At 42.1% G+C, this 26,159-nt stretch overlaps 2 protein-coding genes and 1 long non-coding RNA gene across 4 annotated transcripts in view; 2 read left to right on the forward strand and 1 right to left on the reverse strand.

The window, feature by feature from the left end:
- LOC115788390 (complement C3-like) overlaps positions 1-26,159 on the reverse strand; it is a 54,223-nt gene that overhangs the window by 22,917 nt on the left and 5,147 nt on the right. Inside the window, exons 6-22 of the mRNA XM_030741395.1 lie at positions 24,048-24,130; positions 23,834-23,921; positions 23,617-23,722; positions 22,461-22,581; positions 22,167-22,282; positions 21,873-22,019; positions 18,350-18,449; positions 18,110-18,204; positions 17,790-17,981; positions 17,512-17,667; positions 17,130-17,259; positions 16,476-16,544; positions 16,028-16,225; positions 15,813-15,933; positions 15,612-15,700; positions 5,232-5,371; positions 4,691-4,903 (exon numbers count right to left, since the gene is read on the reverse strand). Coding sequence (XP_030597255.1) covers positions 4,691-4,903; positions 5,232-5,371; positions 15,612-15,700; positions 15,813-15,933; positions 16,028-16,225; positions 16,476-16,544; positions 17,130-17,259; positions 17,512-17,667; positions 17,790-17,981; positions 18,110-18,204; positions 18,350-18,449; positions 21,873-22,019; positions 22,167-22,282; positions 22,461-22,581; positions 23,617-23,722; positions 23,834-23,921; positions 24,048-24,130 — 2,164 coding nt within the window. The remainder of the gene's footprint in view (positions 1-4,690; positions 4,904-5,231; positions 5,372-15,611; positions 15,701-15,812; positions 15,934-16,027; positions 16,226-16,475; positions 16,545-17,129; positions 17,260-17,511; positions 17,668-17,789; positions 17,982-18,109; positions 18,205-18,349; positions 18,450-21,872; positions 22,020-22,166; positions 22,283-22,460; positions 22,582-23,616; positions 23,723-23,833; positions 23,922-24,047; positions 24,131-26,159) is intronic.
- LOC115788414 (uncharacterized) lies at positions 6,344-7,155 on the forward strand. Its single transcript, XR_004020586.1, has 3 exons — positions 6,344-6,547; positions 6,654-6,720; positions 6,977-7,155. It is a non-coding gene; the product is annotated as an uncharacterized LOC115788414 (long non-coding RNA).
- Positions 8,702-14,539, forward strand: LOC115788399 (uncharacterized). Of its 2 annotated transcripts, XM_030741414.1 has the most exons (4): positions 8,702-10,630; positions 10,730-13,982; positions 14,089-14,155; positions 14,412-14,539. In XM_030741414.1, exons 1-2 carry the CDS (start codon positions 8,788-8,790, stop codon positions 13,591-13,593), a joined length of 4,707 nt encoding a protein of 1,568 aa, XP_030597274.1. In that variant the 5' UTR covers positions 8,702-8,787; the 3' UTR covers positions 13,594-13,982; positions 14,089-14,155; positions 14,412-14,539. The 2 variants fall into 2 exon arrangements, with proteins under 2 accessions (XP_030597274.1, XP_030597267.1); XM_030741407.1 differs by having other exon boundaries at positions 8,702-13,982.

A 26,159-nucleotide genomic window follows, 5' to 3' on the forward strand; every position in this document is an offset into this window, starting at 1 on the left:
CCAGGCTGTAGAAGTTGGCCTTCATTTTTCTCCCTCACCACCAAAATTGTTTGTGCACTTGTTTGCACATGCTTTGCCTGATCAGCCTGAAAATGTAGTCACTCATGTACAGACCGAGGCTGAACCACTAACTACGGATTCAATTCAATTCAATTCAATTTTATTTATATAGCGCCAAATCACAACAAACTGTCGCCTCAAGGTGCTTTGTATTGTGGGTAAAGACCCTACAATAATACAGAGAAAACCCAACAGTCAAAACGACCCCCTATGAGCAAGCACTTGGCGACAGTGGAAAGGAAAAACTCCCTTTTAACAGGAAGAAACCTCCAGCAGAACCAGGCTCAGGGAGGGGCAGTCATCTGCCGCGACCGGTTGGGCTGAGGGGAGAGAAAGACATGCTGTGGAAGAGAGCCAGAGATTAATATCAATTAATGATTAAATGCAGAGTGGAGTATAAACAAAGTAAATAAGGTGAATGAGAAACAGTGCATTATGTGAACCCCCCAGCAGACTAGGCCTATAGCAGCATAACTAAGGGATGGTTCAGGGTCACCTGATCCAGCCCTAACTATAAGCTTTATCATAAAGGAAAGTTTTAAGCCTAATCTTAAAAATAGAGAGGGTGTCTGTCTCCCGAATCCAAGCTGGAAGCTGGTTCCACAGAAGAGGCGCCTGAAAGCTGAAGGCTCTGCCTCCCATTCTACTCTTAAGTATCCTAGGAACCACAAGTAAGCCAGCAGTCTGAGAGCGAAGTGCTCTATTGGGGTGATATGGTACTATGAGGTCTTTGAGATAAGATGGTGCCTGATTATTCAAGACCTTGTATGTGAGGAGAAGAATTTTAAATTCTATTCTAGATTTAACAGGGAGCCAATGAAGAGAAGCCAATATGGGAGAAATCTGCTCTCTCTTTCTAGTCCCTGTCAGTACTCTAGCTGCAGCATTTTGGATCAGCTGAAGGCTTTTCAGAAAGCTTTTAGGACAGCCTGATAATAATGAATTACAATAATCCAGCCTAGAAGTAATAAATGCATGAATGAGCTTTTCAGCATCACTCTGAGAAAGGATGTTTCTAATTTTAGAAATATTGCGCAAATGCAAAAAAGCGGTCCTACATATTTGTTTAATATGTGCATTGAAGGACATATCCTGGTCAAAAATGACTCCAAGATTTCTCACAGTGTTACTGGAGGCCAAAGTAATGCCATCCAGAGTAAGTATCTGGTTAGACACCATGTTTCTAAGATTTGTGGGGCCGAGAACAAGAATTTCAGTTTTATCTGAATTTAGAAGCAGGAAATTAGAGGTCATCCAGGCCTTAATATCTTTAAGACATTCCTGCAGTTTAACTAATTGATGTGTGTCATCTGGCTTCATTGATAGGTAAAGCTGAGTATCATCTGCATAACAATGAAAATTGATGCAGTGCTTTCTAATAATACTGCCTAAGGGAAGCATGTATAATGTAAATAAAATTGGTCCTAGCACAGAACCCTGTGGAACTCCATAATTAACCTTACTGTCTGAAGAAGACTCCCCATTTACATGAACAAATTGGAGTCTATGAGATAAATATGATTCAAACCACTGCAGTGCAGTACCTTTAATACCTATAGTATGCTCTAATCTCTGTAATAAAATGTTATGGTCAACAGTATCAAAAGCTGCACTGAGGTCCAACAGGACAAGAACAGAGATGAGTCCACTGTCAGAGGCTGTAAGAAGATCATTGGTAACCTTCACTAATGCTGTTTCTGTACTGTGATGAATTCTGAAACCTGACTGAAACTCTTCAAATAAACCGTTCCTCTGCAGATGATCAGTTAGCTGTTTTACAACTACTCTTTCAAGAATCTTTGAGAGAAAAGGAAGGTTGGAGATTGGCCTATAATTAGCTAAGACAGCTGGGTCAAGTGATGGCTTTTTAAGCAGAGGTTTAATTACAGCCACCTTGAAGGTCTGTGGTACATAGCCAACTAATAAAGACTGATTGATCATTTTTAAGATTGAAGCATCAATAATTGGAAAGACTTCTTTGAACAGTCTAGTAGGAATGGGATCTAATAAACATGTTGCTGGTTTGGAGGAAGTAACTATTGAAGTTAACTCTGAAAGATCAACTGGAGCAAAAGAGTCTAAACAAATACCAGCAGTGCTGAAAGCAGCCGAACATGAAGAATAATCTTTGAGATGGTTATGAATAATTTTTTCTGGAATGTCTAAAATTTAATTTGTAAAGAAATCCATGAAGTCACTACTAGTTAACGTGAAAGGAATACTCGGCTCTACAGAGCTCTGACTCTTTGTCAGCCTGGCTACAGTGCTGAAAAGAAACCCGGGGTTGTTCTTATTTTCTTCAATTAATGATGAATAGTAAGATGTCTTAGCTTTACGGAGGGCTTTTTTATAGAGCAACAAACTCTTTTTCCAGGCTAAATGAGCATCTTCTAATTTAGTGAGACGCCATTCCCTCTCCAGCTTTCGGGTTATCTGCTTTAAGCTGTGCGTTTGTGAATTATACCACGGAGTCAGGCACTTCTGATTTGAAGCTTTCCTTTTCAGAGGAGCCACAGAATCCAAAGTTATACGCAGTGAGGATGTAAAACTATTGACGAGATAATCGACCTCACTGGGAGCAGAGTTTAGGTAGCTGCTCTGCACTGTGTTGGCACATGGCACTGAAGAGCATAACAATGAAGGAATTAGATCCTTAAACTTAGTTACAGCACTTTCAGAAAGACTTCTACTGTAATTAAACTTATTCCCCACTGCTGTGTAATCCATTAAAGTAAATGTAAATGTTACTAAGAAATGATCAGACAGGAGGGGGCTTTCAGGGAATACTGTTAGGTCTTCAGTTTCTATGCCATATGTTAGGACAAGATCCAGAGTATGATTAAAGTGGTGGGTGGGCTCCTTTACATTTTGAGAGAAGCCAATTGAATCTAACAATAGATTAAATGCAGTGTTGAGGCTGTCATTCTCAGCATCTACATGGATGTTGAAATCACCCACTATAATTATTTTATCTGAACTGAGCACTAAATCAGATAAAAAGTCTGAGAAATCAGACAGAAACTCTGAGTAGGGACCAGGTGGACGATAGATAATAACAAATAAAACAGGTTTTTGATTTTCCCAATTAGGATGGACAAGACTAAGAGTCAGGCTTTCAAAAGAATGAAAACTTTGTCTGGGTCTCTGATTAATTAATAAGCTGGAATTGAAGATTGCAGCTAATCCTCCTCCTCGACCTGTGCTTCGAGCATTCTGACAGTTACTGTGACTCGGGGGTGTTGATTCATTTAAACTAACATATTCATCCTGCTGTAACCAGGTTTCTGTAAGGCAGAATAAATCAATACTTTGATCAATTATTAAATCATTTACTAATAGGGACTTGGAAGAGAGAGACCTAATGTTTAACAATCCACATTTAATTGTTTTATTCTTTGGTGCAGTTGATGAAGCTGTATTATTTATTGTTTTTGAATTTTTATGCTTAAATAGTTTTTTGCTGATTTTAGCTTTGGTTTTTGGTGGTCTGGGAGCAGGCACCGACTCTATGGGGATGGGGTTTTGGGGGGATGGCAGGAGGAGAGAAGCTGCAGAGAGGCGTGTAAGACTGCAACTCTGCTTCCTGGTCTCAACCCTGGGTAGTCAGGTTTTAGGAGGGTTAATAAATTTGGCCAGATTTCTAGAAATGAGAGCTGCTCCATCCAAAGTGGGATGGATGCTGTCTCTCCTAACAAGACCAGGTTTTCCCCAGAAACTTTGCCAATTATCTATGAAGCCCACGTCATTTTTTGGACACCACTCAGACAGCCAGCGATTCAAGGAGAACATGCGGCTAAACATGTCGCTCCTGGTCTGATTGGGGAGGGGCCCAGAGAAAACTACAGAGTCCGACATCGTTTTTGCAAAGTTACACACCGAGTCAATATTCAAGGCTATAGATACAAGAGCGCCCCCTACAGAAGCAAATGAACATTTGTATAGGGTCCACAAAATTAGTTTCTCTGAAATGTATGAAAATTTGTTCTACATTCTTGAATCATTCTGATCAAAAAAGTTATTCACACATGCCCTATTTTGCACGTTGGAGCCGTGACCACCCCCCAAATATTCCATTGGGTCTACATGGAGAGCAAAACCTATATTTTCTCATAAGCGAATTAAACTTGCTACAGACCTTCTGTACACCACCACAATCAAAAAACCTCGGAGTGTGCCTCGGGTTGACGCGTGCCACGGGTGCGAGGGCCTGATCATCATCGCTTGCGGTTTTAATTAAACATTATTTTTTGAACAGTTTTTTTTTTTATAATTTCTACACCAAATATCATTATAATATTACAATAGGGCCTTCACACATTTCGTACTTGGACCCTAATAATTATTAAAAGGAAATTCTTTTAGTAATGATAATCATGTAGTGACAGCCCTAATCAACACATACAAAATTATCAGTCTGATGTGTGGCCTGGGACTGAGTCAGATTCCTTTTTATTGTTTCTGTCTGTCCCTGTTTTGTGCCTAAACCTCAACAAACAACAATCTTAAAGGATCATTTCAACAGTTTTGGGAGGCCTGTTTACCTTCAGATGAGAAAACAGAGTTTTGTTTAATAGGGAATTGATAAAAGACATATTTTACGACATGCAAATAGCAAAACTGCTTCTCTTACCACCACCCGCAGCGTCTTCATGACTCCATCATTGAGAAATGAGTTCCTGACAGCTGCTTTAACCTCAATGCGCCGCTCTCCCTCTTTCATGGGAATAATGATGAAGGGTACCAATTGTGTAGTCTCGGCCCCAACGGTGACCAGCTGAGTATAGTTCCCACGTTTGGAGGCTGAGCTGCACACGTGCGTCTCCTCAAACAACTCCACACGTGCCTTTAAAAAAGGACAGAGATGGAAGAGGAGACTAAGATGTCTGTTGGTTCAAAATGAAGAATATAAAGATATAAAGTCCTCAGTCCTCACTTTTGGCATTTTCAGTACTTCCTTATTTATAGAAAATTAATAGACAACATGAAAAAGTGATCATACTCATAAGTTTTGGTTGATGATAAACCAACAATGAGGAATGAGGAAATGTAATGACCCCAAAAAGTGAATGATTTTGAGAACACAAAGCTGCAATGCAAATAATAAACTGCACAAGATGACACATGAACAGCACTGTGTTTCAGGCAAGTAATTACTGTTGTTCTGTACTTACAGTAATTACATCAGGGCTGTAGTTGTGGAGGATTGCTTTAATTTCTGTATGTTCTCCACGGACAGCAGAATAAGGCAGCCTGAGATCAATGAAGAAATCCTTCCTGACAATGACCTCAAATGGATCGCCAACACAGATTCCTTAAAGAAAAGATGCAGAAAACAGTGAAAAAGAAGAAAAGAACAAGACCCATCAATGGTGGGGATATCCTCCTGTCATCAATAAAAATATGAGCTAAATTTAGAGGTCTAAATAACATTACAGGCTCATTTCATAACAGAAAACCCTTCAGCAGACATCCTGAAAACTATTTTGCCCAGATGGATGAATGGATGGATGGATGGATATCATGTTGCACATCTTTGAAGAGCAAAGAACACATATGTCTAATTTCATGGCTCATGGCTTGTGGTTTTGGATTCTATAGCCTGAAAGATAAAACCTCATGGACAGATGGACGATATGACGATTATATCCTCCCACCTTATATTGGGTAGTAGATTTATTTCAGTAATTCTATTCAAAAAGTGAAACTTGTATATTATATTCATTCATTGCACACAGATTGATATATATAGATCTAACCAAGATGGCGCCGCGAATGGATGCCCTGGTACTTCGGTGCGCTCTGTTTTGTTTGTTTTTGTGCGTTATTTCTGTGTCTGGACACTCTTCTGGGTATTTTTACACCAGAGAAGAGCTTTTCAACATTAGGTCCACAACACCTTCGGATTTATTTCCTGGTGCCACACTCCAATCAGCTAATTAACTCAAAACACCTGCAAAGGCCTTTAAATGGTCTCTCAGTCTAGTTCTGTAGGCTACACAATCAGACTGCTGACTTAACAGTTGTCCAAAAGACGACCTTTGACACCTTGCACAAGGAGGGCAAGACACAAAAGGTCATTGCTAAAGAGGCTGGCTGTTCACAGAGCTCTGTGTCCAAGCACATTAATAGAGAGGCGAAGGGAAGGAAAAGATGTTAAAAAAAAAAAAGTGTACTACAATAGGGATAACTGCACCCTGGAGAGGATTGTGAAACCAAAGCCATTCAAAAATGTGGGGGAGATTCACAAAGAGTGGACTGCAGCTGGAGTCAGTGTAAATGCCTACTAAATGTGATGAACATTCTCCTTTTATAGTGAGTGTTTATGGGTGGCTCCGGGTGTGCTCGCAACTTTCAGTTTGTTCTTGCCGTGTTGCGCTTTTATTTTGAAAGGTTATGTTTACGGTTGCCATGCCAACACTCTGCGGCCGTCTGGTTTGGCTCTACGTGTAGATAACGTTGTGAGGTGGAAGACGAAGAAAGCCAAGTGGTATTTATTGTTTATAAGTTGATGTTCGTAAGACACAAGCTTGTCTTGTCATTTGTTGCATTATCTTTACTGTTTCGCTCTTTTTTTTTCCACGCACGCTCTTTAGTGCAGAGCTCGCTAGCGGAGAGGTCCGGGTCTAAAACTTGATTAGCGCCCTTGGAGAGCGGAATGAGGTATAGAAATGTTGATTGTACACTCTATGACAAATGTTATTTGTTTTACCTGAAAAGTGTCATTTCATTTGTTCATATGAGTAAATTGCATAGTTTGTCAAGATTGCCTGTAATATGTGTTTGAAAGTTTTATTTGTTTATTTAAAGGAAAGGTTATGGAGTTGTTAACACTTATTTACTATTTGGAATTGTGACTAATACTGTAACATAATGTTCATAAGAATTGTTTGTGAATTATATCTGCTTTGTTCTGTAGTTTTCACGGTGTCAAGATGGCAAAGTGTCACAGTACCACTGTCTGGTGCTTACCAAAGGAAGAGAAATAAACGACACCCGTTTGAAACTCTACGTGTTTGGTTTATACCATCCAAGGGGCCGCTACAGTGAAAACTCAACGCTGCACCAGTCTGAAAATTCCTGCGCTTAAGCCATCACATGCAAGGTACAGCTAATGAACAGTTGAATTCGCACCCAGCCCCCCCCCCCCCCCCCCCCCCCCCCCCCAGGCAAGATTTGAAACAAAGAGTACTCTTAGGATTCACCTCCAGTGTCAGGAGAGACTGGATGCCAAGAAGCAGGATGGACTGGAAGAGGATTGTGTAAATACACATATAAGGTCACTGTATTTGGGAGATAAACTTAAATGCTGGATACAGTTGAAATTTGATATTTAATAGGAACTGACACATGTTTATGGAATGTTAACAATAGAGGATATGTCTGTTTGTGAAATGATTTAAAGGTCAAAGTGCTTCTTCATTTTGTGTTGTTGATGCTCAAGCTACAAAATCCCTTTGAACGTCTTTAAATTGTTAGTGTCTGGTAAATAATACTCTGTGGTTAAAGACAACTACAGCTTATAAGTGTAAAGGCAGACCTAGGGCAATCAAAGGTTATAGTCAATGTAAGGCAGCTGCATAAGCAAACAAAATGTCCCTCTCGATAGAGAACACAGACAGTCCTGCAGAAGCACCAACTGAAGAGGCAGGTGAACATACAGACACACCATCTAGATCTGGCACCCGTGAAAGAAAGTTAACAGAAAAGGGCCAAGAGATGTGTGATCTACTCACCAAAAAACATGAGAAAGCATTTAGTAAGGCCTATGACTCTTGGAAGCTGGTAGCAAGGGAGACAAGGACAAAACTAAAAACCCTCTGCTCATTAGAGGGCCTCGACAGGCTCCAACAAGATATCCAAGTGCAGCGTGATGCTGTAAGCCTGCACTATGAACCTATTTTACGTAACAGTAAAACAACACCAGAAATTGTCAAAAAAATGGATGCCTGCGGTACTCTAACAAAGGAAATCTGTGACCTCATAGGTAAACGTCTAGAGACTATTAATGAAGACTTTAATGACCAACTGGAGAAGGAAAGAGTGAGAGCAACCTTAAACAAAGATGAATATGGCTCTGTTTTTGGTCACACCAAAACTGAAACTGTAAGCTCATCAGAGTCAATAGAGAGATCAAGTGACCACTCCAGTTCAGCAGGTACCCATAATAGCAAAATAGAGGCAGAAGCAGAGCTCGCTGCAAAGCTGGAACAAGCAAAGGCCTTGAGAGAAATTCAAGCCCAGCAAATGCATCTTCTTAAGTTAGAAGGGGAATGGAAGCTTAGAGAAGCAAGAATTTTGTCAGAACTTGAACAAAGGAAGGTCGAAATGCAACAACAGTTGGAGCAGGAGAGAACAAAACTTGAGCAGTTGCATGCAGAAAAGGAAGTTGCAATAGCAGCAGCTCGGGTGAGAGCATATGATGATTTTCAAGGTTTGGGGAGCCACGGAGAGATTGATAATCTAATTAACTCTGCTTACCATCAGACAGAAACTGCAACTCGATTGAATCCAGACGCTGCCTCGTTCCAGCCTCACAGAGCATCTCCTGAAGTAACAGTGGCCCAAGAGACTGACAGTCTAGCCCAAGCAATAGCAAACTCATTAAGCATGAGCCGCTTGCCGGTCCCTGAACCCACAATATTCAGTGGTGACCCCTTAAGGTTTACAGACTGGAAGATTTCATTCATAACTCTTATTGAAAGAAAACCTCTCCCAGCAAATGAGAAGATGTTTTATTTAAAACATTATCTAGCTGGAGAAGCACGCAAGGCTGTAGAAGGCTTCTTTTATCGAGACTCAGAGGACGCATACAAGGCAGCATGGCAAGTTTTACAAGACAGGTATGGGAACCCGTTCATCATCCAGAGGGCTTTCAGAGATAAGCTTGCAAGATGGCCAAAGATAGGTGCAAATGATCCACTAGCACTACGAGAGTTCGCTGACTTTCTTCAAGGCTGCACTGAGGCAATCTCTCACATTAAAGGACTAGCTATCCTTAATGATTGTGAGGAAAACCACAAGTTGCTCAAGAAATTGCCAGAATGGATTGTGCGAAAGTGGAGTCCAATTGTTGTAGATGCACTTGATACATCTGGAAGTTACCCAGATCTTGCATGCTTCACAAAGTTCCTGAATAGAGAGGCACGAATAGCCTGCAACCCTATTGCCTCTCCATTCTCAATGGATTTCAAGCATACAGATGAGAGGTCATCAAAGAGAGCCAAAGCTCTCAACACAAACGCTAAGAGTTCTACTCCAGAGAAACAAGACACAAATTACAGCAAAGTAAAAGTACCCTGCTGTGTTTGTAAAAATGAAACCCATGGTATCGCAAAGTGCCCCACCTTTACTGCAAAAAGTATTGAAGATAAAAAGGCATTTATTCTCGAAACGAGGCTGTGCTTTGGGTGCTTAAGAAAGGGTCATATTACCAAGGACTGCAAAAGGCGACACACATGTAACATTTGTAGCCGTCGTCATCCAACCTGCTTACACGAAGAGAGGAAGCAAAGACCCTTAGAAGTAAAAACAAATGGCTCCACATCCACAGAAGAACGCACCAGCCTGGATACTCACAGTGTCGTGTCCCACACATCAACACATCGTGTGTCTGCTACCTCAGCTATTGTTCCTGTCTTCGTGTCCTCAGTGCATGAGCCGGAGAGAGAAGTACTCACCTATGCACTACTGGATACCCAGAGTGATTCAACGTTCGTCTTAGAAGATGTACTTGATAAACTGAATGTAGATGCCCGACCAGTAAAGCTGAAACTTAGTACTATGACAGCTATCGACACAATCATATCAAGCAAGAATGTCCATGGTCTACAGGTTCGAGGATTCCATTCCATGGACTACATCCAACTGCAGCAGACCTACAGCCGCGACTTTATCCCGGTGGACAAGTCGTACATCCCAACAAAGAAAACAGCACTACTGTGGCCTCACCTCAGGCACCTGGCAGACAAATTGCCACCCGTCCAGGACTGTGATGTAGGGCTTTTAATCGGATATGACTGTCCACCAGCATTAGCGCCCCTTGAAGTTGTGTTAGGTGGCAAAAATGAACCATTTGCACAGCGATCAGAACTAGGATGGACCATAATAGGCACATCAAATCCTCACCTAGACCGACAAGGAAATCAAAGCTTTGTGCATCGTCTCAAGGTAAGGGACCTGCCAATCCCATCTGCAACGGATGTTCTGAAAGCCTTGGAATCAGACTTCAATGAGAGAACTTATGAAAATAAGTATGTGTCCCAGGATGACGTTCATTTCATACAGTTCCTCAATGAACACATCAAGCAGAAGGAGGATGGGCATTATGAGATGCCCCTCCCTTTCAAGGGGAACAGTCCACCCGCTCTACCAAACAACAAGAGGTTAGCCACAGTTCGCCTTCAGTGTCTTAAGAAGAAGCTAAAGGCCAACAAACAATATTACGATGAATACAAAGCATTCATGGAGGAAATAATCAACAAGGGTGAGGCAGAGCTTGCCCCTACAGCATCTGAGGAGAAGACAGAGTGGTACCTTCCACATCACGGAATATATCATCCCAGAAAACCAGGTAAACTGAGAGTTGTATTTGACTGTTCAGCCAAATTCCAGGGTGTTTCTCTAAACGATACTCTACTAACTGGACCTGATCTGATCAATTCCCTGGTAGGAGTGCTATGCCGCTTCAGGAAGGAGGCTATAGCAGTTATCTGTGACATTGAAAAAATGTTTTATCAGTTCTCTGTCACTCCTGAATCCAGGAACTATCTGAAATTCCTCTGGTGGAAGGATGGAGATTTGGAGAAGGAGCCACAGGAGTACAGGATGGCAGTTCATCTTTTCGGGGCTGCCTCATCTCCAGGATGTGCCAATTTTGGCTTAAAACATCTGGCACGACAACACCATGCTAGCTATCCAGTGGCATCAACATTTATGGAGAAGAACTTCTATGTTGATGACGGGTTAGTCAGCGTTTCATCAGTTGAGGAAGCTGTGAAACTGATCACTGAGTCCCAAGAGCTGTGCAAAAGAGGAGGCCTACGCCTCCACAAGTTCAACTCGAACATGGAAACAGTACTCACCTGCATTGAACCCTCAGAAAGAGCAGCAACCACTGAACCTCTAGAGCTGAACCCCACCCCATCAGAGCGTACACTCGGCATTCAGTGGTCGACAAAGGGTGACACATTCAGCTTTAACATCAGCCTGAAAGATCAGCCAGCAACCCGTCGTGGTTCACTGTCAGTCATTGCCTCTCTTTATGATCCACTTGGATTCATTGCTCCATTTAGCCTAAGTGGAAAGCGTGTCCTTCAAGAGCTGTGTCACAGAGGCATCGGATGGGATGATCCCCTCCCAAAAGATGTGAAGCCACGGTGGGAGGAGTGGATAAAGGGTCTTAACACATTGAAAGAGGTCTCAATTTCGAGATGTTATCACCCACAGAACTTCCATAACATTGTTAGGATAGAGCTGCATCATTTTTCAGATGCCAGCTGTGTGGGATATGGTGCATGCTCTTACCTCAGGTACATAAATGACAACAATGAGGTTCATTGCAGTCTTGTAATGGCAAAGGCACGGGTTGCACCCATGAAGATCATGAGTATCCCAAGACTGGAACTCTCAGCAGCAGTTGTTTCTACAAAAATCAGTGTGATGCTGAGAAGCGAACTTGATATGAAGATCGACGAAGAGTTTTACTGGACAGATTCGCAAGTTGTATTAGGCTATATCAACAACGATGCTCGCAGGTTCCACACATTTGTTGCAAATCGAGTACAACTGATTCGAGATAACAGTGACCCCAGTCAGTGGCATTATGTGGACACCTCAGAAAACCCAGCTGACCACGCATCCCGAGGTCTTAGTGCAGCGGGCATTCAATCAACAAATTGGCTTCAAGGACCCAAATTTCTCTGGGAGCAAGAATTGCATCTCTCACCCAGCGTTCAAACAGAAGTACTGGTTGGTGATCCTGAAGTTAAGTCAATCCAGGTGCTAGTAACTGAAACACTTAATTGCAGTGACATCCTCAAACGTCTGAGTCACTTTTCATCTTGGACACCACTTATCAAAGTGGTTGCAAGAATTAAGAGGTTGGGTTCTAGACAGAAACAGCATAGTGAACATGTGGCTGTTGAAGAGCGTGAGAAGGCTGCGGAGGAAGTGGTGAAGCTTGTTCAGCGGCAAGCCTTCCCCCATGAATGGAAAATGCTTCAGAGTGGCAGGGACCTCCCAAAATCAAGTTCTCTTTTCAGTCTCAACCCTATTTTGTATGAAGGGCTTCTCTGTGTTGGTGGGAGATTGAAACAGTCATCTCTCTGTCACAAGGTGAAACATCCAGTCATCCTTCCTAATGACAGCCACATCACTAAGTTGATCGTATCCCACTACCATGCTAAGACATGTCATCAGGGTCGATGTCAAACCCAAATGGAGCTTAGGACCAATGGATTCTGGGTCATTGGAGGGAGCAAGCTGGTTGCTAAGTTGATACACACCTGTGTGCTATGCAGAAAACTTAGACGACCGACGGAGAAACAGCAAATGGCAGAACTCCCTAAAGAACGTGTGGAAGCTACTGCACCCTTCACGTATAGTGGCATGGACTGTTTTGGTCCATTTATTGTAAAGAAAGCTCGCAAAGAATACAAAAGATATGGCCTGATTTTCACATGTCTATGTTCCAGAGCTGTCCACATTGAAATGCTTGAAGATTTGTCAACAGACTCATTTATCAATGCCCTGCGATGCTTTATAAGCATCAGAGGAGCTGTTCGACAACTGCATTGTGACCAGGGGTCTAATTTCGTTGGAGCGCGAAATGAGTTTAAGGAAACGCTTAAACAATGTGACTCCAAGCTACTAGAAATCTTCTTGACTGAGAAACAATGTGAATTTGTTTTCAACGCCCCCTCCGCTAGTCATGCAGGTGGTGTTTGGGAACGTCAGATCAGAACTGTGAAAAACGTGCTGAATGCCACCCTTGCGCAATGCACAGGCCGAATTGATGATGCTTCCCTAAGAACACTGTTTTATGAAGCCATGGCTATCGTTAATAGCCGCCCATTGACAGTGGATGGAATCAATGATCCTCAGATGCCAGAGCCTATAACACCTAATCATCTCATTATGATGAAATCTAAAGTTCCTCTTCCTCCGCCAGGAGTATTTGTGAAGGAGGATCTGTATGCAACCAAGAGGTGGAGACGAGTTCAGTATCTGATAGAACAGTTCTGGAGTCGTTGGAAAAGAGAGTATCTGCTCAATATATCCACAAGACAGAAATGGCATATACCCCAACGCAACCTCAAAGTGAATGATATCGTTATTATCAAAGATGACAACCTCCCGAGAAACCAGTGGCAACTAGGTCGAGTGGTGGAGGCTGCTCAAGGCAGTGACGGCCTAGTTCGTCGAGTCAAAGTGCAAGTTGGGGAACGAAAATCTCAAGAAAAACAAAATGCCCCCATTAAACCTTCAGTTATTGAGCGACCAGTTCAAAAATTGGTACTTCTCTTAGAGAGCTGATTTCAACAAACTGAGTGGCAATTTGTGAGTACGCTGCTGTATTGTGTATGATCTATACCTATGCACATTTAATAGCACTGCTTGAAGTTATTCGTTTAGTAGGTTCAAGAAATCCTGTGTAAATTCATTTACTCCTGTATTAGTTCATTCATTACAACAGGATTTGGTGGGAGTGTAAATGCCTACTAAATGTGATGAACATTCTCCTTTTATAGTGAGTGTTTATGGGTGGCTCCGGGTGTGCTCGCAACTTTCAGTTTGTTCTTGCCGTGTTGCGCTTTTATTTTGAAAGGTTATGTTTACGGTTGCCATGCCAACACTCTGCGGCCGTCTGGTTTGGCTCTACGTGTAGATAACGTTGTGAGGTGGAAGACGAAGAAAGCCAAGTGGTATTTATTGTTTATAAGTTGATGTTCGTAAGACACAAGCTTGTCTTGTCATTTGTTGCATTATCTTTACTGTTTCGCTCTTTTTTTTCCCACGCACGCTCTTTAGTGCAGAGCTCGCTAGCGGAGAGGTCCGGGTCTAAAACTTGATTAGCGCCCTTGGAGAGCGGAATGAGGTATAGAAATGTTGATTGTACACTCTATGACAAATGTTATTTGTTTTACCTGAAAAGTGTCATTTCATTTGTTCATATGAGTAAATTGCATAGTTTGTCAAGATTGCCTGTAATATGTGTTTGAAAGTTTTATTTGTTTATTTAAAGGAAAGGTTATGGAGTTGTTAACACTTATTTACTATTTGGAATTGTGACTAATACTGTAACATAATGTTCATAAGAATTGTTTGTGAATTATATCTGCTTTGTTCTGTAGTTTTCACGGTGTCAAGATGGCAAAGTGTCACAGTACCACTGTCTGGTGCTTACCAAAGGAAGAGAAATAAACGACACCCGTTTGAAACTCTACGTGTTTGGTTTATACCATCCAAGGGGCCGCTACAGTCAGTGCTTCAAGAACCACCACGCACAGACGTATGCAGACATGGGTTTCATCTGTCGCAGTCCTTGTGTCAAGCCACTCTTGAACAAGAGACACCATCAGAAGCGTCTCGCCTGGGCTAAAGAGAAAAAGGACTGGACTGCTGCTGAGTGCTCCAAAGTTATGTTCTCTGATCAAAGTAAATTTTGCATTTTCTTTGGAAATCAAGGTCCCAGAGTTTGGAGGAAGAGAGGAGAGGCAGAGAATCCACGTGGCTTGAGGTCCAGTGTAAAGTTTCCACAGTCAGTGATGGTGTGTGGTGCCATGTCATCTGCTGGTGTTGGTCCACTGTTTTCTGAGGTCCAAGGTCAACACAGCCGTCTACCAGGAAATTTTAGAGTACTTCATGCTTCCTGCTGCTGACCAACTTTATGGAGATGCAGATTTCATTCTCCAACAGGACTTGGCACCTGCACACAGTGCCAAAGCTACCAGTACCTGCTTTAAGGACCATGGTATCCCTGTTCTTAATTGGCCAGCAAACTCGCCTGACCTTCACCCTGTAGAAAATCTATGGAGTATTGTGAAGAGGAAGATGTGACATGCCAGAGCCAACAATTCAAAAGAGCTGAAGGCCACTATCAGAGCAACCTGGGCTCTCATAACACCTGAGCAGTGCCACAGACTGATCGACTCCATGCCACGCCGCATTTCTGCAGTAATCCATGCAAAAGGAGCCCCAACTAATTATTGAGTGTTGTACATGCTCATACTTTTCATGTTCATACTTTTCAGTTGGCCAACATTTCTAAAAATCCTTTTTTTGTATTGGTCTTAAGTAATATTCTAATTTTCTGAGATACTGAATTTGGGGTTTTCATTAGTTGTCAGTTATAATCATGAAAAATTAAAAGAAACAAACATTTGAAATATATCAGTCTGTGTGTAATGAATAAATATAATATACAACTTTCACTTTTTGAATGGAATTACTGAAATAAATCAACTTTTTCATGATATTTTAATTTTATGAGCAGCACCTGTATGTGAAGTGAGGGACAGATAAAAGTCCTATTTTTATCACTGAATCCTCACCGTGAGTTCTTGACAGACCAATGGCAGTGAACTGCCAGGTTGTGATTGAATCTTGCAAAGGAACCCTTTTCTCAGCTGATGTCGTGGCACTGAAACACAGAAAAGTATTAACAGTTTGAGGGGTAGCTTAAATGTTACTGCTTTAATTAATTAATTTATCAGCTCATTTGTGTGTGTGCGTAAAGTTTGCACATGACTCACCAGTTAGGTGTGTTTCCTGGGCAAGGTGGCAGTTTAATATCTGACCACAGCCAACTTTCAGGGAACCTGGTGCGAGTAATAATATCAGTGCTGTCCATGAAACTGTTGTCTTCTCCCTCACCTGAATTTTGAGGAAAAATTATATCATTTTATGTTTTATGACAAACCGTATTGCTATAGATAACCACCGACCATCTCTTGTGTCTGTCACTTACTGCGAGCCAGCTTGAGTTTTTCCTCCCTCTTCTCTGCACGAAGATTTTCCACTGCCTTGCAGCAGCGCAGGAAAGCATCACGACAGGCTGGACCATCCACAGTGTACTTGCTGCATACCTCACAGGTGTATGAAAGGGGGGTTTCCCTCATGCCATCCAAACAGCACTCACTTTCTAATTGGTCTGTATAATTTTTTACTGGAAAGAAAGAAGTTTGTAGAAGGATAAGAAGAACGATTCACTGTAAAGTTCCAAATATTGTTGTAAACATGTTTTTTTTTTAATAAATACAAATGATTGTAATGATGTCAAAAGCTAAAGTAACGATTTTCATCTTTTCACATTTTCATCTTTTTTCTAACACATAGCCTGACAAAAATAAAAACAGTGATATGTGAAGGGGAAAAAAGGATTTAAATGTTTATTTATTTAGAGCAGGGATTCTTACATAAGCTGGTTCTGACGTCCAGTGTAGCAGTGTTAAGTTTCTTCCTGTTAGCGGGCTCACATTTCATTTCTGTAAAATGCAACAGAGACAAAATCTACCGACAGGCCTGAGACTGAACTTGGTTTTTGTTACTTTGATATGAACAAAATGACACATCATATTTGTTGGATCCTAGAAACATGACAGAAATAATGTTTTAATAATTAATTTAAAAAATATATATAACTAAAAGATCAGCTGTGATTGGTGAAATGAAAATGCCTCAAAGTTGTGTTCCTTTGTCTTTTCAGCAAAAATATGATGAAAGCATAATCTAAAATATGTCTAGTGGGCATATAAAACCAAAACTATTTGGCATATAAAAGCAGATAATATTAGTTTTACATGCCCACATCGCTTGCTGAAATTTTTGCCACTGTCACAAAACAAAGTGAAAAAGTTACATTTAAAAATTGATCAGCAGCAAACCACTAGAAAATAGAGTGTTTGAACTCTAATGGTATGTTTGTGATGAACAGGAAACCCCAACATTCTTCAAGGATACAACACTGAAGCCTAAAGAAAAATAAATTTTGCAGAGTGAAAAGTACACTTGCAACCCCATTAGACCATGGGGGAGAAATTAGGGTATTCTGTTGAGTAAAATATTGTCACCTTGTCTATATGCAGTCCCAGAAGCAGTGTTTGTCTCAAACAACAGCCCAGCATCAAAGAAGACACTCATACTGTCCTTTCCTCCACCTGGGGTGCAGCCTGTGTCATACTTTTCTACTATGTCCCACACCTGCATGTTAGAAATACAAACACATACAGGATGTAAGTCAAACAGACATTGTGTAACAGCAAATTTAAGAGGACTTGCATGTGGCTGATGTGACACAAGCACGGTTCACAAGTCTATTAAAAAGTAGGCCTGAAAATAAACAGGTACAATACATTAAATTCACCCTCACATAGGATTCACATTTAGATTCAAGTTTTTGGAGTGTATGCAATACTTATAAAAATAATACTGCTAAAATAATAGAAAAGTTGCCTTTTTCTGTGTCAGGCGGTGCTTGTTGTTCAGGACGTAGACGCCTTTGTCAACTGCAACCAGTCCCACTGTGGCTTCTGGATCTCCTGTGATTTTCAGACTAAGCATCTTGCGAGGCTCATAGACTGCAGCAGGTCTTGCTGACTCCAGTTTCAGCTAAAGGTGTGACATGCAGATTTGTACATGTTAAAATATATGCTCTGCTGTAGAAATGCGTAACATCTGTGCATTTTATCTGTCCAAGATTCGCTCTTCCACATCTCTGTTGAGTCTCTTACAGTGCCCATGCAGGTGTCTTTTACATCCACCCAAACAGAGTCTGATACCACTTCAGTAGGACTTGGATGGTAGTAAGCTATGATCCGGAACGATGGCAGCATTTCTTTGGTGATTGGTGCAATCAGGGAAATCAGTTGTTGGCCTCTTGCATTGTAACGGCCATATTTCACTACCTGACCTCTGCTCTGGATCTGGGGAAACAGATTTACACATCAGTACTTAATACCTCAAGTACATATATATGTACAGGACTGATTGTTGGCCCACAGCAAAAATAGTTACATATGTGCTAAATAAATAAACAAAAAACATTTCTTACGAGATAAGTGATATCTTGATTTTGACCTGATGGCTTGTTGAGATTGAGGTTGATTTTTAGGTTGTCTCCTAATGTCAGCTCGGCTGTATCCATGCCTGCAAATTAGACATGTTTCAATAAGAGCAATAAATTGAACAGATTTATTTTAGTGAATGTTTCACCCAGTACATTTCCACTTCTACCTACCATTACATTTTTACACTTTACTTGTATGCAATGATTCTTCAGGATTTTTCTTACCTATATGGATAAAACTGTTGCTGTTGCTCCTGTATGGATTAGCCCTCATCTCTGCTGAAGCTTGTCTGTCGTCTGTGAGTATAGGATCATTGGTCTTTGCCTGTAATTAAATCAGAATCAGAATCAGAATCAGAAGGTTTTTATTGCCATATGGGTGAACAGGTTCACAGCATTAGGAAATTGCTGCGGTACTTCGTGCTTACAGAAAAAAAACAAAGTATAAAAACTATAAGACAATATACAAGTATACAAATTGCAAATATACAGAGATATTAGAGCTATAACTATAGCACAATATTACAAAATTACAAAATATACAGTGCAGAGACTAATTAAAAGATAAAAGAATGTAGACTATATTCCACTAATATGTACATCAGTGCAGTCAGACAGGTGCATAGACATAAGGTCATCAGCGTTTGTGGAGGGTGGTAGTAACAGTCTTAGGGTAATTGTTCATGAGTCCAACAGCAGAGGGGAAGAAACTGTTCTTATGGCGGGAGGTTCTGGTCCGTATGGACCGTAGCCTCCTGCCTGAGGGGAGAGGGTCAAAAAGTCTGTGCCCAGGGTGAGAGTGGTCGGCTGTGATCCGACCTGCACGCCCCAGTGTCCTGGAGGTGTACAGGTCCTGGAGAGATGGGAGGTTACAGCCAATCACCTTCTCAGCAGAGTGCACAACGCGCTGTAGTCTCTGTTTGTCCCTAGTGGTGGCTCCAGCGTACCACACAGTGATGGAGGAGGTGAGGATGGACTCAATGATGGCAGTATAGAACTGCACCATGGTCCTTGCTGGCAAGTTGAATTTCTTCAACTGCCGCAGGAAGTACATCCTCTGCTGGGCCTTTTTGATGACAGAGGTGATGGTGGGCTCCCACTTGAGGTCCTGGGTGATGGTAGTTCCCAGGAAGCGAGAAGAGTCCACTGTGGTGATGGGGGTGTCAGTCAGGATGATGGAGGGTAGAGGGGCTGTGTGCTTCCTAAAGTCCACTATAATCTCCACTGTCTTCTGGGCGTTCAGTACCAGGTTATTGTGGCTGCACCAGGACGCCAGACGTTTGACCTCCATCCTGTAGGCCGACTCGTCCCCGTCTGAGATGAGTCCGATGAGAGTCATGTCGTCTGCAAACTTAATAAGCTTGACAGACTGGTGGTCAGAGGTGCAGCAGTTGGTATACAGGGAGAAGAGCAGAGGAGAGAGGACACAGCCCTGAGGAGTGCCAGTGCTGATGGTCCGGGAGTCCGAGACATTCTTCCCCAGCCTCACGTGCTGCTTCCTGTTCGTCAGGAAGTCAGTGATCCACCTGCAGATGGGATCAGGCACGTTCATCTGGGACAGCTTTTCTTGGAGGAGATCAGGGATGATGGTGTTGAAGGCAGAGCTGAAGTCCACAAACAGGATCCTGGCGTAGGTTCCCTGGGAGTCCAGATGCTGTAGGATGAAGTGCAGAGTCAGGTTGATGGCGTCGTCCACAGACCTGTTGGCTCTGTAGGCAAACTGCAGGGGGTCCAGAAGGGGGGCTGTGAGGGACTTGAGGTGGGACAGCACCAGACGCTCAAATGACTTCATGACCACAGAAGTCAGTGCCACAGGTCTGTAGTCATTTAGTCCAGTGATCCTTGGCTTCTTGGGGACAGGAACAATGGTAGCGGTTTTAAAGCAGACAGGCACGTGGCAAGCCTCCAGTGAGGAGTTGAAGATGTTCGTGAACAATGGGGCAAGCTCGTTAGCACAGTGTCTCAGTGTGGCAGGTGAGACACCATCTGGACCTGGAGCTTTGCGAGCTTTGACACTCCTGAACTGCTTTAGCACCTGGTCCTCCTGAATACAAAAGACTGTGGGGGTGGGGGAGGAGGGGGACTCTGGGGTGGGAGTCCTTGATGATGTGGGCTTCTCTGAGGTGTGGGGAGTGGGGGAGGTTGGGGGGTGAATATTTGTGTTGGCTGTATTGTAGTTGGGACTGGTGGAGGTGTGAAGGCTGCTGAACTGACCATCAAAACGATAATAGAACTCGTTCAGTCTATTTGCAGTTTGTAGGTCGTCTTTGGAGTGGGGGGTTTTAGGCTTGTAGTTGGTAATCTGCCTAAAACCTTTCCATACAGAGGCCGCGTCGTTCTCTGAGATCTGCTGCTGTATATTCTCAGAGTGATGTGATCTAGCAGTGGCCACTTCCTTGCTAAACCTGTACTTGGCCTCTTTGTAGCAGTCTTTGTCCCCACTTTTAAAAGCCTCCCTCTTCTCTATCCACAGCTGCTTCAGTTTGGGAGTAAACCAGGGTTTGTCACTGTTATAACTCACCCTGGTGCGTGATGGCACAATGCTGTCCTCGCAGAAGTGGATATACGAGGTTACAGTGTCCGTGTAGTCATCCAGACTGTCACAGGCAGCCCTCATTGAGTCCCAGTCTGTAGTTTCGAAGCATGTGCGGAGCTCCTCCACAGCCTCACGGGTCCACTGCTTTGTTGTCCTCACCACAGGTTTTGAGAGCTTCAGCCTCTGTCTGTACGCGGGGATCAGGTGGATCATGTCGTGGTCAGAGAGGCCGAGTGCAGCGCGGGGCACTGCGTGATAAGCCCCGCTTATCGTGCTGTAGCAGTGGTCTAGTGTCTTCTCCTCTCTGGTCGGACATGTGATATATTGTTTATATTTGGGAAGTTCCTGTCTCAGGCTGGCTTTATTAAAGTCCCCAAGTACGATGATAAGAGAGTCCGGGTATGTCCGCTCCATGCACAGAATCTGCTCTGTGAGCGCGCACTGGGCCTCGTGCACGTCCGCGTCCGGCGGGATGTAAACAGCAGCCAGTATGAATGAAGCGAACTCCCGCGGAGAGTAAAACGGTTTACAGTGAATGAAAAGATATTCCAGTGAGGGAGAGCAGTGCTTAGCAATCTCTGTCACATCCGTACACCAGCCACTGTTTATGTAGAAGCAGACTCCTCCACCTGTAGCCTTGCCGGAAAGCGCAGCTTGCCGGTCTGCGCGGAGGAGATGAAATCCCTCCGCGCAGACCGGCGCACACACATAAGGCGCACACACATAAGCCAGACTAAGCATAAGCAACAAGTTAATATAAGTGATAATAAAGTAATAACCTATACTATGTTATTGTAGCAAGGGGTGGAAAATTATCTTCGTCACTTGGGTACAGTATATATGTAAGCAAGGGTTAAAGTGGGCCAGAACGATCTGAAATAGCATGCAGGAACCTTCAGTTAATGAGTAGATAAATCTGATATGCAGTTTAATAAAAATACTATCAAGCAAGTTCATTTTTCATGTGACTCTGCCTGGAGTTCTTCCACAGAGGCAGTTACTTCCTGCTCCTGCTAAAACATCTGTTTTCTCCTTTTCATCCCTGTTGTGTGTCCCTGCATTCAGATGTCAATAAAACGGCAGTTACAGTACTCAGTGTGTAGTTAGCAGTACTGAAGAAAACAATTATTCATTAATAGACAGTATAAAAGGAGCAGTGTTTCTCAACAAATATCAGCTGACGTCAAAATCCATCCATCCATCCATCCTTACAGTGATTATCAGCTGTTGGTCATTTCCCCCGGTATTGATGGTAAGCCGTGCCATGCCATTAGCTGCAGTGATCCCCCTGACCGCACCAGGATTAACTACTACTGGAACACGTTCTGCTGGAGTTTCATCAGGATTTAAGACTTCAACCTGACACCAGAAAAAAATATACTTAACCAAAAAGTGTGCACTACAAATTATGATTTGAATTCTACATTGGAACTAATGATGCATCAAAATTAAGTTTTCAAAGCGTAATATGATATCAGACTATGGAAATGTAAATTTGTGCCTTACCGCAACATCGAAGGACATTCCTGGCTTGAAATATTTTGGAGTTCGTTTGAAGTGGATGGTATACGGTGATGTGACAATCTGGATACCTCTCAGTTCAGCTTCCACCATTTCACTACCTGTGACAGGATGCAGAAACATAATTATAGGCACACAAAAACTGATTACCAGTATGTTTTTAACTGAATTGAGTTTTATTGATATAGCACCAAATCACAACAAGGTAACAGCCCTACAATAATACAGAGAAATGCAAATATTCTGAACAGGCACAAAAAGACAGTCTTTCTTTCTTACCACTCTCCGTCAGCACACTGACAGATACAAATATGGCGCCTCCCACAAGGTTATTGATGTTATTCTCAGCCCTTGTAATGTGCTCCCTTTTCAGTACCACCACTCCTTCACTGGCTTCAATCTAATGCAGCATGATAAAATTATACATGTGAATATATGCTGTACAGCAGTGACGTGCGGTGAGGGTCGTGACTGGTGAGGCACTGACGTCATCACATCAGATTTACAAACATATAGCTTATTCACCATTTGATTGGCAACAGTTGTTTTGTTTAACATTAACATAGTCTGAAGCAAACCTTTTAGCTCCGGTGTTGGTCTTCCTTTAATTATTATCTTCTGCTTCGATTGAAAGTCCAGTTTAGAAAATTCTTTCAGTTGAGTTATGTAATCTTCCATGTTGAACATAAGGCCAAGCAACAGGAAAAACTAACTGGCCTTGCTAACTGTTTATGGTAGCTTGCCGCCGAGGAGTCGTAGAGTCCCTGGGATCACCAGCGCCCCCTACCATGAGGCACGAGAACTGCGTGCCTCACCTAGTGTCTCTTCGCAGCAGTTTCATGATCGCTCAACACAAGAATGCATTACACACACATACAGTTGTTAATGAAAAAAACAAAAAAAAAACTGTGCATTATATACACCAGCTAAAATATAGAAATTTAGTTCATATAGTAAAAGTGTTAGAACATTTTAATAGCCACATGCAAAGGGAAAGTAATCCGGTCTCACTGCATAGCATGCCAGCACAGTTAGTAGTCATTGGCAATGACTATACTGAGCCGCACCACGGATTGCGCAATCCGTGGTGCGGCTCGCCGGGCTGGTGCCTCACCGTTCGTCTCTTAGTATTTGACCGGCAAATGCGAAAATTCAGCGATTTTGAAAAAACTAATCTAAAAATGGTGTAGTTAAATGGAAAAGAACTTTAAAATACAAATCACTGAATGAATATAACCATTTAATTTATTTTTTAATTTTATATTTCCACGATGACAGGTGAGGCCGTGCCTCACCTGCCTCCCCTGACTGCACGTCACTGCTGTACAGTAATGGCACAGTAATACAGTTTGTGAGCAGCAGGCTGTATTTAAACTCTTATGTCAGCATTACTTTTTATGGACATGGTAAATCTTGAGAATAAATATGGGCTCACCGGCACTCTTTGAAGAGACTCTGGAAAGCTCTGCTTACTTTGGTCCTTTTTGATAACCCCAAATACCACATAGGCTGTTCCATCCACGTCTTCACCAAACAGATACCTTAAAATGCAAAATAAAGGCACATTTGTGAACTCCCATTTTGAAGCCTGGTCAAAATGTAACAATAAAGGATCACATCATATTACTTAAATCCACAAAGCCATTACATACGTAGCTTTGATGTTGATGGTGAGGTCTCGGCTGTCCACATAGAAGAATTTAGATACTGGTGTCAGTTTTACCTCAAAACTGGGAAGAACTGAAAGATTAAAAGATTCTCTGTTGAGTTCAAGTTGTTATCAGTAATGCAAATTCAAAACCTGAAATTTTTAGTAGACAGTAAATAAATGTTGTGCAGGTACAGTACAGATAATGGGACACTCACCGTACTCTTTGACCTCGAACTCTGCAGAATAGGTTTGCTGTGGGTTGCTGTGGAACTTGGCCACCACCTTCCACACTCCAGTACTACACACACACACACACACACACACACACACACACACACACACACACACACACATATATATATTTCAATAATTCTACACAAAGGATCTCATGTATAGTGATTTACAGAAAGGACCATCTAAAGAAACACATTTCTTTTCATACTCTTTTGGGATGATTTCCTTTTACATGTCACATCCCTACTTTGCCATATCTATTGTTTTAGAGTTTATCTTTAGATTTTCAAATGAATGTAGTCATACAAGGAAAGCACCCTCCTAAATTAAGCTGCACTCTTGCTAGATTTGACAATATAAAGCTTTTATTTAACAGGGTACTATGTGATGAACGCTTCTAAAAAATGGACACCATTGTCCTTTAGAGCAGAGGTCCCCAACCCCCGGGCCGTGGACCGGTACCGGGCCGTGGGACATTTGGTACCGGGCCGCACATAAAGAATAAATAACTGAAATTATTTCCGTTTTACTTATTATCTGCGCCTAAACTATATTTTATTTTGAAAAATGGGCGGATTCGCTCCGTTACTTCCCTCCATGACTTCCTCTTGACGTGTCAAGACGTTTCTGCTCACATGATACGTCACCGCTAAAATTAAACCCAGAAGCTTCAGGCCTGTCTAACGAAATCGATTGGTTGACCTACATAACGCTTCTTTAAATTTTTGAGTGCTCAACAAGAGTAGAAAAGCGCTATGTAAGAACTAGTCCATTTACCATTTTTATTTATCAACACCAGGGATAGCAGTGAGGTAGACCCAGCCATCAAACTGACTCTCCAGCGCTTGACACCGCGGCTCTGCAGCCACGCTCCATGTGAAATCGGCCGAACCCAGTCAAACCAGAAGCCAGCAAAAATGAGTATCAGAGAAACAAGCTCAGGGGGCTTACACTGATTCAGTGTTATGGTGAGTTGTATTTTTCATGCGCTTTATACAGTAAAAATCACCTAAGTCGAAGTCGCACAAATCGGGTTTTCGCTCTAGTTGGATGGCATCTGCAGGTCCTGATTTTTCCTAACATTAATTCCAATAAAATCATCACATAAATCCGTCGGATATTCACCTACCTCGGATGAAAAATCTGGTCCCATTGTAATAAATTTCCAGTTAAATGTGATCGCATAAACTGGATGAGTTTAGCGCTAAAACCCTCCTCAGCTCCTGTCCGCCCACTTCCATGCATCGGCTCGTTCGTGCACAACTACACACACACTAACAACGCCTGGAAATTGTTTTAGTGTTTATATCAGTTCATTTCACCGGGGACAATCGTGGCAAGTGTAAGCTACAAACTTGCACTTACGAGTAAAATTTCAGATTATAAAATTTGCAGAAGCAAATTCATAGATGAAGCAGAAGCCATTGCAGCGAAATTCGATATTAGACCACAAACTGGGCCATTTGAATCCGACTGAGGTGATTTCTACTGTATTTGTTTTTGCGGTGTATCTTATTTTGAAGGCATGTTTTACCATGGCTCTAACAGCTGACCAGGGAGCGCTGTGGGCAGAGAGCCTGTTATTCATGTTGAGGCGGGATGTTACGAGAACGCTGCTGATAGAGTTGCATACGAATACAAAGTGGATTCCCGTTTTTTATTATTATACGTAGAAAATATCACACTTGGTTATGGTCGTATCATTTATTTTGACGTATTTATTCGCCACACCTTAAAAGCCGGTCCGTGGAAATATTTTCTAACACTAAACCGGTCCGCGGCTCAAAAAAGGTTGGGGACCACTGCTTTAGAGAATATAAGCTTTACAGTATAATACAATAAATTTTTTGCTTGTTGTATACTGTAAGGATGTACCTTTGATTGCTATTAGTATTTTGTTATTTAAGCGCATCAGCATCTATGGGATTCAACTATAAAAGAACATAAAAAAATGTTCCAGTATTTTTACAGCAATTTTTGGTGTCCACAGTATAAATGTCATGCTCATGCTACACAAACTATAGCAAAAAAAAAAAAACTATAGTAAAATGTGCAAATGCCCAAGAACTCAGACATAGTTAGTGGCTTAACCA

The sequence above is a fragment of the Archocentrus centrarchus genome, chromosome 1, assembly GCF_007364275.1.
Source record: "Archocentrus centrarchus isolate MPI-CPG fArcCen1 chromosome 1, fArcCen1, whole genome shotgun sequence".
Taxonomy (NCBI): Eukaryota; Metazoa; Chordata; class Actinopteri; order Cichliformes; family Cichlidae; genus Archocentrus; species Archocentrus centrarchus.